The 14120-nt window shown below is 40.7% G+C and overlaps 1 protein-coding gene across 28 annotated transcripts in view; it reads left to right on the top strand.

Annotated features, from left to right (window-relative positions):
* The window catches only part of TACC2 (transforming acidic coiled-coil containing protein 2), a 118911-nt gene that overhangs the window by 87822 nt on the left and 16969 nt on the right, over positions 1 to 14120 (top strand). For 4 of the 28 annotated variants that reach the window (XM_023929979.2, XM_086900289.1, XM_086900305.1 and 1 more), the window contains 6 exons: positions 4189 to 4249; positions 5308 to 5515; positions 9246 to 9307; positions 10051 to 10166; positions 10931 to 11102; positions 11225 to 11365. In XM_023929979.2, the coding sequence (XP_023785747.2) occupies positions 4189 to 4249; positions 5308 to 5515; positions 9246 to 9307; positions 10051 to 10166; positions 10931 to 11102; positions 11225 to 11365 (760 nt within the window). Of the gene's footprint in view, positions 1 to 2721; positions 2758 to 4188; positions 4250 to 5307; positions 5516 to 9245; positions 9308 to 10050; positions 10167 to 10930; positions 11103 to 11224; positions 11366 to 12275; positions 12357 to 14120 lie in introns of all 28 variants that reach the window. The other 24 variants (XM_023929980.2, XM_086900306.1, XM_086900307.1 and 21 more) reach the window with 16 other exon arrangements.

Here is a 14120-nt window from a genome sequence, read left to right as displayed (position 1 = left end):
GATGCTGTTTAAGATGATCAGAGTAATCACACCAGCACAACTGTTTTATGAATCATTGTTTTTGAGCGTGGGATGTGAAATAGTAAGGCAGTGAAAAATCTCGCATTGCAAACAGCAGGAAGATGGTTCCATCCAGAGATTTACGGTGTTTAAAAGAAAATAACCTGAAACAGAAAAGTGCAGTATTGAAATACATTTTTTTAAATATATATACACAACTAAGAAATGTGAAAAAATTCCTGTTTATGAGAGACCTTACAATTGTGCAGAAAGTTTAAAATCTCCAAAACTACTATATGTTGGGGAAATAATCCAGCTTTTAGGTACAGGTGAAAAAATTCCAGGATAAATTATCTGTCTTGCTGGTTTTAGATACTTGGTTAAAAACCTCTGTGGCTGGTTGCTGATTTGCATATTGCTTTATCCGGTCAGATATGGTTATTTTGAGTTGGTGACCACTGAGTTTGTGTCCCATATACCTGAAATTGATTCTCCTGTGTGTATCTATAAGACAGTATCTCAGTTCATGTTCTTTTATGGTTTTAAATGTTCCAGTTAGCTAACAAAAATGGGAGCAAAAATTTTAAATGCCAGTTCAAGATAAGAAGATAACATGGTTAATGTATAGCAGTATGAAAGCTGATATCCTGTACAGGGTGAGATGGAGATGATTCAGACTTTTCTGAATAGCCTCCTGCCTTCTAATCTTCTAATGCAAGTCCCTTGTCAGATTTCAGGAAGCTTGTGCCTTTATTTTCATTCTAGGTGCATTTCTGACTTCTAGATAGTTCAGACCACTGTGTAGTTGAGTTGTTTTCTTTGGGAAAGGAGCCTGGTTTTTCTGGTGTTGCTACTTCTTGAGGTTTACCTGAAACTTACTGGTAAATGATGCATTTTACCAAGCCTCCAGTCCAAACTGATTTGGTCCAAACCAAGAAGATTTAAAAGTCTGACAGCAAGGGAGGAACAATTTGAATCTTACTGGGGAAGTGCAGAGGGGAATTTTAATATCACCAGATCTTCAAGTTTTGCAGCCAGCCAGAGTCTCCTTGTGTCTTCCAGTAGCTGGAGTTGACAGACCCCCAGAGTGGGCCTCTTGGGTTCTCCCATCTGCTTTGAATATTGGAAAGAATTCCAAAGTTATTAATTTAGGAGCAAAATGAGTTTACAGAGAGTTTGCTGAGCCACATTTGTCCTTGAGAAAATCCATCGCAGGAAAACCCTAGAATCACAAAGTTCAGCGCTGGTGTTTATCACGGTGGGGAAGTGAAGCTTCCCCAGCTCAGGGCTCACAAGTTCTTGGGTCAGGAGGGCTGCAGGAATTCCCAGCCTGTGCTTGGCACTGCTTTCACTGGGTTCTGTTGTGTGTTGCTCACTGCAGCCCTGTAACCTACTTTTGCAAGTGTTTTTTTTCTTCTTTTTTTTTTTTAACATAGATGAGACTCTGCATATTAATAACCCATTGCAGCCTGCAGCTGTGGTACTTTCTAGAAGAAAACTACCTTAAGGCTTGAGGTGGGATGCCAGGGTAGGCAGTGGCAGGAGGTTTTATTAGCACTGTTGAGGGGTGCAGAAATCAAACCCTATGGACAAGTTTGAAAATTAATTCCTCATGTGGAAAGGCAGATTAGATTCTAGATTAGAGGTGAAGAAGCCAGGCATGAGTTTGAGCCTTTGTACTAATTTGAATCTGAGCCATGTACTCAGTCTAACATGTGTTAAATCAATAAAAATAAGCCATTTTTGTTCTTGAATGAAACTGCAACACTCTAAGCATTGACCTCCCTGTGAAAAGATGAGGTTTTTACAAGAGATGTGAGCTCCACACAGGTTGCTCTCTGGTCATCTATCCGAGTGCTGAGCTGCTTGGAGACTAATCATACTGCTCAGGTGATGCTGAGCAAAGAGCAGCTGATGCCTCCCCAGTGCCAGCTCACAGTGATGAGTAAAAATGGGTGGTTTATAGAGATGTTGTTGTGCAGGCATTGCTCTGGAAGCTCTTGGATGGCTGGAGGCTGTTTAGAAATGGAAGCTGTCATGAGCATCGCACGTGAGGAAATATGAGCAGAAGCTGCCAAGCTTACAAGTAAATGAAAATTTCTCTTAGCCTAAGCTGTTTGGCAGGGTTTGGTTCTGCTTTGGGGGAAAGCAGTTTGCTCTGTTAGAACACCAGGTTAGGTTTTGGAGAGAACCAAACCAGCTGAGATTTAAAGAAATGTTATTTTCTGTCCTGACCTGGGTAAATGGCTTGAAATGGTCAAGTAGCTTTTTCTACTGTCACAACACATCAGCAAACATGACAAAACCTGGAGTAACTGTGCCCTCTCCTTTAGCTTAGCTGCCGTTCAAGAACAGTTTTGCATCTCATATAATAACAAATACTGTGTTTTGAAAAGCAGGTGGCCTCCATCAGGGAAGGCAAGGACAGGTAGTGTGTTGAAAGGAACTTAACTTGAAGGTGTCAGCTTTCAAAAATGTGTTCTGTGAGATGAAAGCATGTCAAAAGTATAACATTGAACAAGAAAACATTGAAGGACTTGATGAATATTTTTTTTCTTCTTGTTTATTTCACAGTAAAAAGTAGGGGTTAAGATTATACAGCTAGAAAATATGCATGATCAGATTGCCTTAACACATTAACATTAGCAGAGTATTTGTAGGTTAATCTTTTTTGTCAGTTCCTTCTGTCTGTCTCTCTTCTCTTTGTCTTCTTTGTCTTAGGATGGTAGAAGATGTGATGTCTGTATGTTCTCTGTTGTAAGTAATTCTAAGCTAACAATTCAAATCTCCTCTTTGATTTATGGGCTTTTTAATTTTACTTATTTATTTTGCAGCATGATCAGTTATTATTCAGCATGAAGCTTTTATGTTAGTGATTTCACTTCACTTGCACATATGAAAGCTATTTTAAGTAAGATGTCTGACTGTGAATGAGTTTGAGGAATCTGTTGCCTCATTATCTGTTGCCTATCAAAGAAGATCCTCATTTAAAAACTATAGGTATTTTGTATCCCTGAGCTATAATATGAAAGTTTTATTTCTGCCACTAAACAACACTGTGCAATCAATTCTTTGTAAATACTACATAAAGTGCTTCTCTTTCTTGAAGGAAAAAGTTATCCTAGTTAATTCTGTCATCATAACCAGATAATTAATGGCATTGAGCACACCAATATTCAGCTGCCCAATTTGTTTTCCCCTCTACATGTGGTATCGATTTACCCTCTGCCAGTTGAAACCCACCACTAGAATTTCTGGTGTCAACCTCACTATGATTGATCAGGGATGAGCTGGTGGGCAGGAATTTTTGCCACTGCATCTCTGTTCAAACATAAAATCTTAATCAGTGAGTTTGCTGTGGCATTTTTCTCCCTTCTGTAGCTAGTAACATCAGTGGTTTTGAATAACTTTGGTAATGTGCATCTCGAGAACAGACAGATAAGTAGTTTATTCCTGGTTAGGAAATATTTTTAGCAAATTGGGAATAAAGGCAACATTCAGAATTATACACCAGCATGACATAATGTATGTTCTTCATTCCTTTTGCTTGATGCAAACCTGTGGGATTTTGGGGGGCTGCAGTGTCCGTGCTCCCAGTCTGCAGTGTGAGGTGTCAGGGGAACTGGAAGCAGAATTGCCATATTTCTTGTTGTATTTGTTTTTAAAAAGGTCTGTTGTGTCCAGTTGTAATGGCACAGCTTATTCTGGCATCTGAGGAACTGCATCTGCCTCAGATGGTTTTATACAGTTATTCATGTTTTTGGGGTCACTGGAGCCTAAGATTATCAGTTTGAATTCTCAGGTAAAAGTGTGGGTTTGGCCTAATTTGGGGATGTGGAACTGAAGCAGACAGAAGCTAAATCATTTCCACAGGGCCCCGGAGGGTGCCTGTGGTGGAGCAGAGATTTGAATTGCAGCACTCTGCTCTGTGAATGTGTCAGGAGTTAGCATGAAAAAATATGGCAATCCTGCTGTTCTCAGCTTTTGAGGGATTGAGGCCTGTTCCAAGTGCATGACAAAAATATGTACCCATGGCATGTTTCTCTGTGGTGCTGCTGCCTAATGGATGGGATTTTAATGCAGAAGGGCTTACAGAGGTTGCATTGTCTGTGGCTGTCTCTTGCTAAGTGTGAAATGACCTGATTCTTGCTGCGATTACCATATTAACAGTTTGAACTTTATTTTCAGTGATACATTTAGGGTGAAAAAATCACCAAAAAGATCCCCACTATCAGATCCTCCTTCTCAGGTAAAGTGCTACCTTATTTTGATGCATGTCATTTGTGTTCTTGAAGGGGTGAAAAGAAGGAAGTTTGATCCATTTAATTATGGAATTGTATGTTTAATAACAGAAGATATTTTTGTTGTAGACTTATAAAAATAGAGGAGATTTTTGTAAAGAACATATGCATTTGTCCAAGTCTAGCACATTGGGCTCATACCATGAAGCATTAACCATTTGTCTTCTAAAAGCGTGTACACAATATATTGTAGATCTAGTATTTTCTCTGGGAATTCCAGAGTATTAGCAAATGTACTTTGCAAAGCCCTGTGTTAAGATGGAGCAAGGATATAAATAAATATTTTCAGTCAGTTGTCTGAAAAATGAGACTTAGCACTATCCACCCTGAAATTTTTAGATTAGAAAGTAAGGAGCTAAGTGCACCAAATTGGTGGGCTGGAAGGGAAATAGAAATAAACCAAGTGGGCTGATCTATCAAGAACATGTGCTTGGGATTCCGTGTTGTAAACTGCTGGCAGGTGGTTTTCTTGGAAGAGAAGTTAACAAAAGCTGCTCTTCCACAAAGGCCTGACTGCTTTGATAAGGCACAGCTCCTTCCATGGTGCTGTTCCCCTTCCTGTTATCCATCCTGCCCTTTTATTTGTGCTGCTTGACAGCGTAGAAGTGAAGAAAGGGGAAAGGGTTCATGACCTCGTGGACCTACGAGGGTTTGCTTCTATAAGGGAAGCCTAAAAAGTCAGTTTTGGTAGTCAGAGACTTCAGTGCTGGATGATGTGTGCCACTTGTGTCAAGTGCCTAACAGATTTCAACAGCTTTGGATCCTCTTTCTTCCCTGTTATCAAAGCAGCTTTGCAATGCAAGTGTTTATCATCAAAGAGCTTAGTTATACTGGGAAAACTTGCTGCTGGTAGAGTTAGTATTTTCCATTAAGTATTTTATACAGCACTGCAGCAGAGATTACGGAATTAAAAAGATGGCTCTGGCTGTGCAGAGGAATTCAGAGACTGAGCTGTTCCATGTGTTAGTGAAAGATAATGGAATTAATTGGCTCTTGTTTGCTGCAGGATCCTACTCCACTGCCAACTCCAGAAACACCTCCTGTCATCTCCACGGTGGTTCACGCCACGGATGAGGAGAAGCTGGCGTCCTCCGTGACGGGGCAGAAGTGGACCTGCATGACTGTGGACCTGAACACCGACAAGCAGGACTATCCACAGCCCTCTGACCTGTCCACCTTCGTCAACGAGACCAAGTTCAGCTCTCCCACAGAGGGTACAGTCTGCTCCAGCCAGGGGGTGTTCACTGAGAGAGCTTTGGCCAAGGATGGTGGCTTGTGCTCTGCTGGATGCACATTCTCACTAGGGAACCCTAAAAATGGTGCTCTCTGGGCCATTCTGGGGAGTGTGGCAATTATGGGGAGCTGAATGTAACACCCCAGCCTTGAGTTTTCAAGGAAGAAAAGTGCTTAAAGGGAAATGAGAAGGCCTCTCAGAGAAAGGCTTTTGCTTCCTTTGTGTAGTTAATTGTTCTTCTCTGTGAGCAATGTATTCTCTCAGTGCCTTCACAGGACAGTGGGGTCTGATACTGCTCCAGAGTCACTGAACTACTGATTCTGCCTGAGCTTGTTCTTAGCCTGCATGGGAAAAGGTCCCATGTTAAAATTCTGCTCAAATTTTCTGCATTATCCTGGTATTCTGGTATTACTGCAATAATACCCATACCATGCCATCTCTCTTCCAGCTTCCCGGGCTCCAAGTATCTTCATGCATGAAAGGGTCCAGGATATCCCCTCTGTAAGATAGTTACCATTCAAATGTCCAGATAAAATTCCCTACTAGATCAGCCTCTTAAAGGTTTTCCTGCTGTACCTTCCTATGAGCAGTTGAGAGCTAAAGCTGGAAGTTTCTGTTTAGAGAACTGTCATTCCAGGTCTGTGAAATTTGGAAGAGACAGAATTAAGAAAATGTGTGTGTGGCCTTCCTTGGGGGGACAACCAGAGGGAATTCTGCTTTGCAACATCTGCTCCAAAGGCAGATGTTCAGCTTTGTGGGTGGGAAGCATGTTTGAGTTTAACTTGGCTTAAACTTTTTCTTCTTGACCAGAATTCATTTTTTCTCCCAAACCTTTCAGTCCCTGTCCCAGTCTACCATTAACTCTACTTCATGCCATTTTAGGCTGGGTCTAAATTTATGCCTGATTAAGAACTGCTAAACTTCTAGGTCAAGGTGTTTGACATCAAAAAGCAACAGCAATCACAGTGCTTTTGTTCATCTGCACATGATTGTGTGCCCTGGGCTTTTTGGAAATCTCTTGAGTATTCTAAACAGATAAGTATTTCAGTCTGGATTAATTCATTTGGCTTTATTGTCAAATTATAAATTTTAGACATTGATTTTCCTGTATTTGTATTTTAAAAAATAACTTAAACATTTTTTAGAAAATAATCCCCCCTAAATCTGGGAAAATGGAAACTATATGGAAATGGAACAAAAGAATAGTGAGATACACTCTGAAACAATCATTTTAGCTTTCAAAGTGGATAGAAAAAAGTGAGCAAAGCTCCTAATTAAATGGTAATTGTCTTGTCTCATGTGTGCTGCATGGTACAGTCGGGGTTTCAGATTACACACTCATTATAATCAACAATGCTTCCGCTTTTTCCATCTCCGAAAAATAATAATTTTTTCCCCTTGACAGTCTTGCTCCTGCAGCTTTAAGAAATTTATGACTAATTTGAGCGCTGTTTCTCGGTGTAGATATTTTTACCTCTCCCAGACACCCATGTGTTACCCTGTAACCTAACACTGCTTCTTAGGGATACAGCCCAGCTCCCGAGTCAGCCAGGGCATCCAGCCCTCATCTATTTCAGGCACTGCCTATAGCTGCTGCCATTTTCCTGTTGCACAGACCCGAATAAGCCGTAATTATTAGCAGAAAATTCTGATGTAATCTTGCAGCTATTTGTAGGAGGAGTTGGAGGACATCACTTAGTAAGTCTGTTGTACGTGTTTATAAAAGATAATTATTTTGCTTCGTGGGATATCCTGGGCTTTTCTGATTTTGAATGTGTAGAGATAACCAGAGCCTAAGATTTTGGAGGGGAGATGATGTTGGAGAGGAGAGGAGAGAGAGGAATTACGCTGGAGACTCCTGAGAGCAGTGAGACGAAACAAACTGCGTTTAGCCAGCCGCGTTATTCCTTTTGTTTCTACTTGGACTGTTTCCATCTGTGCCCTGCCTTTTTTCTTTTTTGTCAGCAGTAAAGTTAAATCCGTGTTTTCCCAGCAGTCAGTCTGGATTGGGATTGCAGAGCTGCTGGTAGTGCTGCAGGCAGGTGGAGGATCCCTGTGGCTGTGCCAGCAGAGGACAGTGCCGGAACGTCTGCTGCCCCTGAGCGTGCCTGCATACCCAGGGATTGCTCTCTGGAGCATAAAGCTGCTCCATAAACGCTCCTGACACACCTCACTGGGCTGGCTGTGCATAAATGGGATACAGAGAGGCCATTTCTAAACTCTTGCTGCTGTTACCTGGGATTTCAGGCTTTCTCCTGCAGTTCAGCTCCTCGTTGGGGGTTTGAATTCATCCTTCCAGTTTGGGTTTTGCTTTCACTGGGGAGAAAAGTGAATGAGAAAGGATATCTGACACCAGGAGGTTGTCCATCTTGCCTGGCTCTCTGTTACCATTAAAAACATACAGTGCTAGGAATTTATTTGTGAGGAGCCTGCTATTACAGCTTTCTCTTCACTCACAAGTTTTACTGTGAATATCCCCAGCCAGTACTGAGGGTTTGTGGCTCTTCCTCTTCAGTGGTTGTTTGACAAAATAAATAGATTGTGGAATTACAGTCCTTTTGCAGTGCTTTTTATTACTAAAAAAGAAATTCAGGCATTGTAAAATGACATTGAACCCTCTAAAACTTTTTTAATCAACAAAACAGGCAAGAGGTTATCTTCAGGGTTGTTTGTTTTTAAACATCAAACATTTTAATGGTAGTTATCATCTTCCTAATGCAAGCCCTACTTTTCAAAAGCTGCCCAAATCTAGAAGGATTTTAGCACATGATTTTATCATAATGCAAATGCTAATGTGCATTTCCTTAGGATTTATTTATAGTGGAAATCAAATTATGCAAGTGGTTTATTGAATTAAGTCATGGAAACAGAACAAAGTACAGCATTTGGACGAATTAATTATGCTTTTAATTGTTAAATTAAGTTGTCATTGTAGGAAGTTTGCTTTTATTTGAGTGCAGGAAGGTATGATCTCTTTTCCTGTGTTCCAGCTCTCTACCTCTATCAGCTGGGATTGGGAAGAGATGCTGGTTATTCCCTCCAGTGTAACTGGGAGGTTAGAAGCAGAGAGGCAGTAAAGATTTGCATTTTTATTAAATTTTAGACTTAGAGTTCTTTGTAAATCTTCCTGCCTTAGACTCTTTCTCTGAAAACAAAACTAAAGAACAGCCCAGTAAGCTGGGCAGGTGTCTCACCCCTGGTTCATGAGCATGCAGGTATTTTAGGTATCTTTTTCTTAAGTGATAGCACAGTAGTTGTTCTGAATTAACAGTGTGATAAACATAAAAAAATAGAAATTAATTTTTCTCAACAGCTGTTAAAATATTTTTTAAAAGAAATTGGCATCAGCATTGCCATTTCTTGCAAAAATGTGTTTTCCGTGATAAGATAATATGATAGGGGAAAGTTGTCAGTGCTCTGCAATTGCTCTGAAACTTTCATAATATTCTGGTCCCTGGGGCAAATTAAAAAGCTGAATTTTCTTCTGACAAGCTGATTTGCCTGAAATGTGTCAGGTTCATTGTTGAAAATGAGTGAGTATTAGTGCACCTTTTACTTTCTCTCTGTATATTCTATTTTTAATTTGTCATTGGAAAGTATTGAGCAGAGTGGGGAATGGCCCTTGTCGATGAGAGGAGCTCTCATTTACTTCTGAAAAAAAATCATGTTCATGGCATGTATTAACACCTCTTTTTTTGTTTCTGTTGTAGAATTGGAATATGGCAACTCATATGAAATAGAATATATGGAGAAAATAGGCTCCTCTGTGCCTGTAAGTTCTCACCTCCATTTCCATTCATTTGCATTCCCTTATCATAATACCCTATCCTGATAATGCCCTCAGCCTCACCACCCTTTAAATTAATTATTATGTGCCTGCGGCAGATTTGCAAAGCCAGTTCCTTGAAATTGGTATAACTGGGGTAAATTGCCTGTGCTTTGTTGTCATGTGGCCTGTAAAGCTTGTTCCTTTTTATGATTTTATTTCTAAGCTAGCATCATAGCAGTTCTCTCTGGAGATTCAAAGCCAATCAGTATTTCCAGCAGTGCAGAGCTGTCTATACCAACTCCTGAACTGTTTAAGAAACTGGGAGTAAAACTTTGAAGAAGCTGGAGTGAAGCAGGAGAGAAACAGAATTAGTGTGGAGTCTGGAATGCAGCACTATAGATTATCACTTGTTTCACCTTCTTTTTAATGATGGATTTGATAGTTTGACTGGATCCAGTAGGGGGATATCCACTGGGGATGTTAAGAAAATCAGTCGTGTTGTGCTTAAACTGATGAGAACATTCAATGGATGTTTTAGTAACACCCTCAGCCTGACAGAACCAGAAATCTGAGAACCCCAAATTTGGAGAAGAAGAGCCACTACAAAGAGGGAACTGTTTAGGTTTTGACCCTGTATTATTAGTTTTCTGTCAACTCATTTGCTCACTGAAGGCTTCAGTGACCTGAATTAGCTTTAATGGAGAATGCTTGAATTGCTTAATGAGTTTCTCTCTCCCTGTGGCCAGCAGGATGATAGCACCCCGAAGAAGCAGTCCTTGTACCTAATGTTTGATGCCCAGCAGGAGAGCCCAGTGAAGTCACCTCCCATCAGACTGTCTGACTCCACAACTCCCTGCTCAGGGTAGGTCACTGCAGCAATGCAGGAGGGTGTCAGGGGAGGGCATTACCCCCAGAGCACGTACACAGGCACTTCTTCCTCTCTCTGCCTCTGTGCTGCCAAGTTATTTGTTTAAAAATAGATTCCCATCTGTGTACACATATGATAGAGAACAGAGGGCAATGATACACAAGTTTCATGGTGGAATAAGGACATGTATTTCTCCTTCACATTCTAACTAAATAGTCACAGTTGCAACTGTTTTACTGGGCAGTGGCCTCCTACTTCAAGCTTTTTCCTTAGATACTGAGGTGATTTTCACATTAATCTAGAAATCTGTTCATTGCAGATTTTAACATGGCTTTCCCTGGACACATTCTTTGAACAAATAATTCAAATTCCTGTTCATAAGACCAGGATGTGGGAGTTGTGTTTACTTCCAATAATTTTGCTTTTCAAGGACATATGTTCTTGTTAGTAAGAGTTGTGTTTTGGGAGAGAGGTAGGTCACAATGAGAAAGGGGTAAAAAGGCAAGTGAGAAATACTGAAGAAATGTGACATTTCTGATGGAACTGGTTTTATTTTGATGTCTCCAGTGCATTGTTTTGAAAGGATATTGGAAAGTGTTACAAGATACAATGATGTAAAATTGAGTTGAAACAGTATGTGTATAAATACATTTATATTTATAAACATGCATGTGAAAGTGATGCAGAGGACTTGCTCAGCTGTTACCAGAAGTAGAACTGTGCTCCACCCTGAAAACATGTACTCAATCTTTTTGCAGGTCAAGTTTTGAAGACCCTGAAGCCCAGCAGCCCTCTGGCATGAAAATACCACACCCAGCTTCCAGAGTCCTCACTGCCAGCCAAGAGCCACATTTACAGTCTCCTGACAAGGCCAAGCAGAAAGATCTGGAGCCCATGACTCTAGGAACAACTCCAGAGGCTATTGAAATTGTAAGTCCTGTATCATAAGAGTTGGGGAATTATTTTCCTCCAGAAGTTTTGCATTTTGCTTTTGGCCAGAACAACTTGGGCAAAATCTCTGTTGCTTATTCAGCCTCCTCTTTACCCTTCAGACGTCTCCTGAAGACTCCTTTGTCTCTGCTGATGCTCTTCTCAATAGGATATCTAAGAAAGCCTCAATATGTGATCAGCCTGAATATCTAGATCCTGACCTAGCAGAAAAGAACCCCCCAGTATTTGCTCAGAAACTTCAGGTTTGTAGCAGAAATATAAATGTCACCTTTCTTTCTGTTGGTCCATACACAGGCAGAGAAATGCTTTGCCTTATCTGAAAGGGGTGGAGGGAGGCTTGGAGGGAATGTAGAAAAGAATTAAAGTAATTATTTAATTCTTTCCAAAGCTACTTTCCCCTTTCAAAGACTTGAGGAACAAAGATATTTTCATTTAACTCATGTAATTCATATAATGCATAACTTCAAATTTCATCAACACCTATCCTGTACCTCTAATGTATGTATTTTCTAGAAGTCTTTTCAAAACAGATTTTTTAAGCTTGAACACAGGACTTGATGTGTGGAGAGTTGTCTTGACACCTGCCCTTAGTAAGTCTGTATGTATAGATTCATTTTTTGAGATTCAGGACCTAATTCTGCTGAAATAAAAATCAGGCTTTGTTTGTCTAGTAATTTCTCTAATTTCTCTAATGCAGAATTTGGCATGATTTCTTCTAGGAAAAGCAGATGGCTCTGCAGAGCAGCTCTGTATGTCAGGACATACTTTCTGGAATATTTACAGTGAAACTTTAAAACAGCAAAGGTTGAACTGAGACCAGCATGTGGCATAAATTCACATTAAAATGGAAATGAAAGGAGAGGAGCCTGATAAAACAGCTTTAGCTTCAGAAAACATTTCCTTTACATGAAGTATTGTTCATACTGATCATCTAATAAAAATTATTTGTTTGTACAGCTACCTCAAAACTAACCAAGCCCTGGAGTTTCGTGTCCCTGTCCTCACCATGAGAGGAATTTGGGGTGTTTGTCACCCAGGAGTTGTCCGAATCACACGTTAAAATTTAACATTTTGGGGTGTGTCAAACGTTTTTACCATGTTGTTATTACATTTTTTTCCCTGTGGGGGACCCCCCACCAAACCCTTTGACAGGAGGAGCTAGAGTTTGCTGCCATGAGGATAGAAGCACTGAAGTTAGCCAGGCAGATTGCCCTCTCCTCTTTGCGCTCCAAGGTACCTGCTTTGTGCCTGCCCCGTGTGTGTGTGAGTGTGCACAGCCTGGGGAGCCCAGGGCTTGTCCTGGGGCTCCCTGGGGACACCAGGAGCATGCTGGCAGCAGAGCTGACACAGAAATGCTGTCACCCCACTCACACCCCAATTAACAACAGGCAAGAAGCAGCAGCGTTCCTTCCACGGGAGATGGATTCTGCAGTCCGGCTGTCATTTCTCTGAAGCAAGATTTGTTCTAAAATATTTGATGGTGTAGAATACCAGGCTTGCTTTGGCCATAAGGACATTTTGTCTTCTGCTGGTATTTTCAGCCTGAGGTCAGACACCTTTGACCCTCAGTGTTTGGAAGTGAGGAATTCAGTCGACCTTGATCTGAAGAAAGGCACTGCAGCAGGGTTAGAAGGGTTACACAGCTCCCAAAGGAAAAAGGCCTCACAACTCAGTGTGTCTTTATTCATAGAGATCTAAATCTTATTTTTTTCATTGCTACTTCCAGGCCATGCTGGCTAGTTGTGCCTCAGGGTGATGCTTTGTGCTGCTGTAGGGATGCACGTGGAACTCGCTGTGTTTGGAAAGCCAAAAAAATCCATTCCATAAATGTTAGTGGCTTTCTTGGGAAAGGAAAGCTGAATGGGATGCTGAGGGGATGGCAGTGTCCTGCTGCACTGAGACATTCCAAATGAGGAGAATGTGCTTCTGACATGTCCTTTCTCAGTGACCTTCCTCCTCTTGTACTGTCCATTAATAAGTCAGCAGAAAGTCTTTAGCCCAGTCCTAAGTCATTTGGAGTTCATTGCATCACAACAGCATTTGGGCTGGTTACAGGATAGAATTTCTTGGTGTTTTAAAGATCAGTTCTTAGTAGCCACTTCATAAAAGTAAAGATTTTTTCCTTAACTGTACTCCTGTGAAAAAAACAATGTTCATATTCATTTCATGTACCTTAAATAGCCCACATGCTGCCTTGTTTCTGTTGTGCACATACCTTTACTAAGGTAAACACATTCCTCACAGGTTTCAGAGTATTTTAGAGTATGTGGTTACAGTCTTTTATTTAATTACGAAAAACATGCTGTTGTCTTCATTAGAAGAACCAAGCTGAAACCTCTAATGAGGAACATAAAGAGCAAAGGAGGAAAAACAAAAATAATTTTCCCATTTGTGACTGTGTCCCCTTGCTCTGCTGACCTGAATGTCAGGTGTTGGAAGAGAATGAGGTGGGATCTGCTCTAGATCCTCTCAACCTCCTGATTCTCTCTCAAATTCCTTGTCCTCCCAAGACTTTGCTGGAACTTGCAGGATTCAGGCCCTCCAGCATCAGGAGACACCTGAGATGAAACACCTAATATTACATAGATGCTCTTCATGGGTTATACAGAAAACTTCTGTTTAAAATCTGCATTTTTGCAGCCAGTCAACTGTTCAGAAACTTACAAATAGTACTATTTTAGACTGAAGAGAATGCATTTGTGTGTTTGTGAGTACTTGTAAGTTACCCAGGGGAGATTTTGAGCTGCAGAAATTTTATAGAATGTGAGGTTACATTTTAAAGATGCTGTTCAGCATCATCACAGCATCTTGTTTGTAGGAACAGTTTTTGAACTCCTTAGAAGTTAGAAACAGGGAATGGATTTCATGTGACTTTTTAGAAAATGTCATTAATCTGTGTAACAGAGATAATAAAATGATAAGCAGAGGTAAGGAGAGAAAAACAGGCAAAACACCCCTGTCTGACAGAGAATTGGCAGCAGTTACTGATGATGACAA

Source organism: Cyanistes caeruleus, chromosome 8 (genome assembly GCF_971803275.1).
Source record: "Cyanistes caeruleus chromosome 8, bCyaCae1.hap1.1, whole genome shotgun sequence".
NCBI lineage: Eukaryota > Metazoa > Chordata > Aves > Passeriformes > Paridae > Cyanistes > Cyanistes caeruleus.
This window is presented reverse-complemented; position numbering and strand designations above follow the sequence as displayed.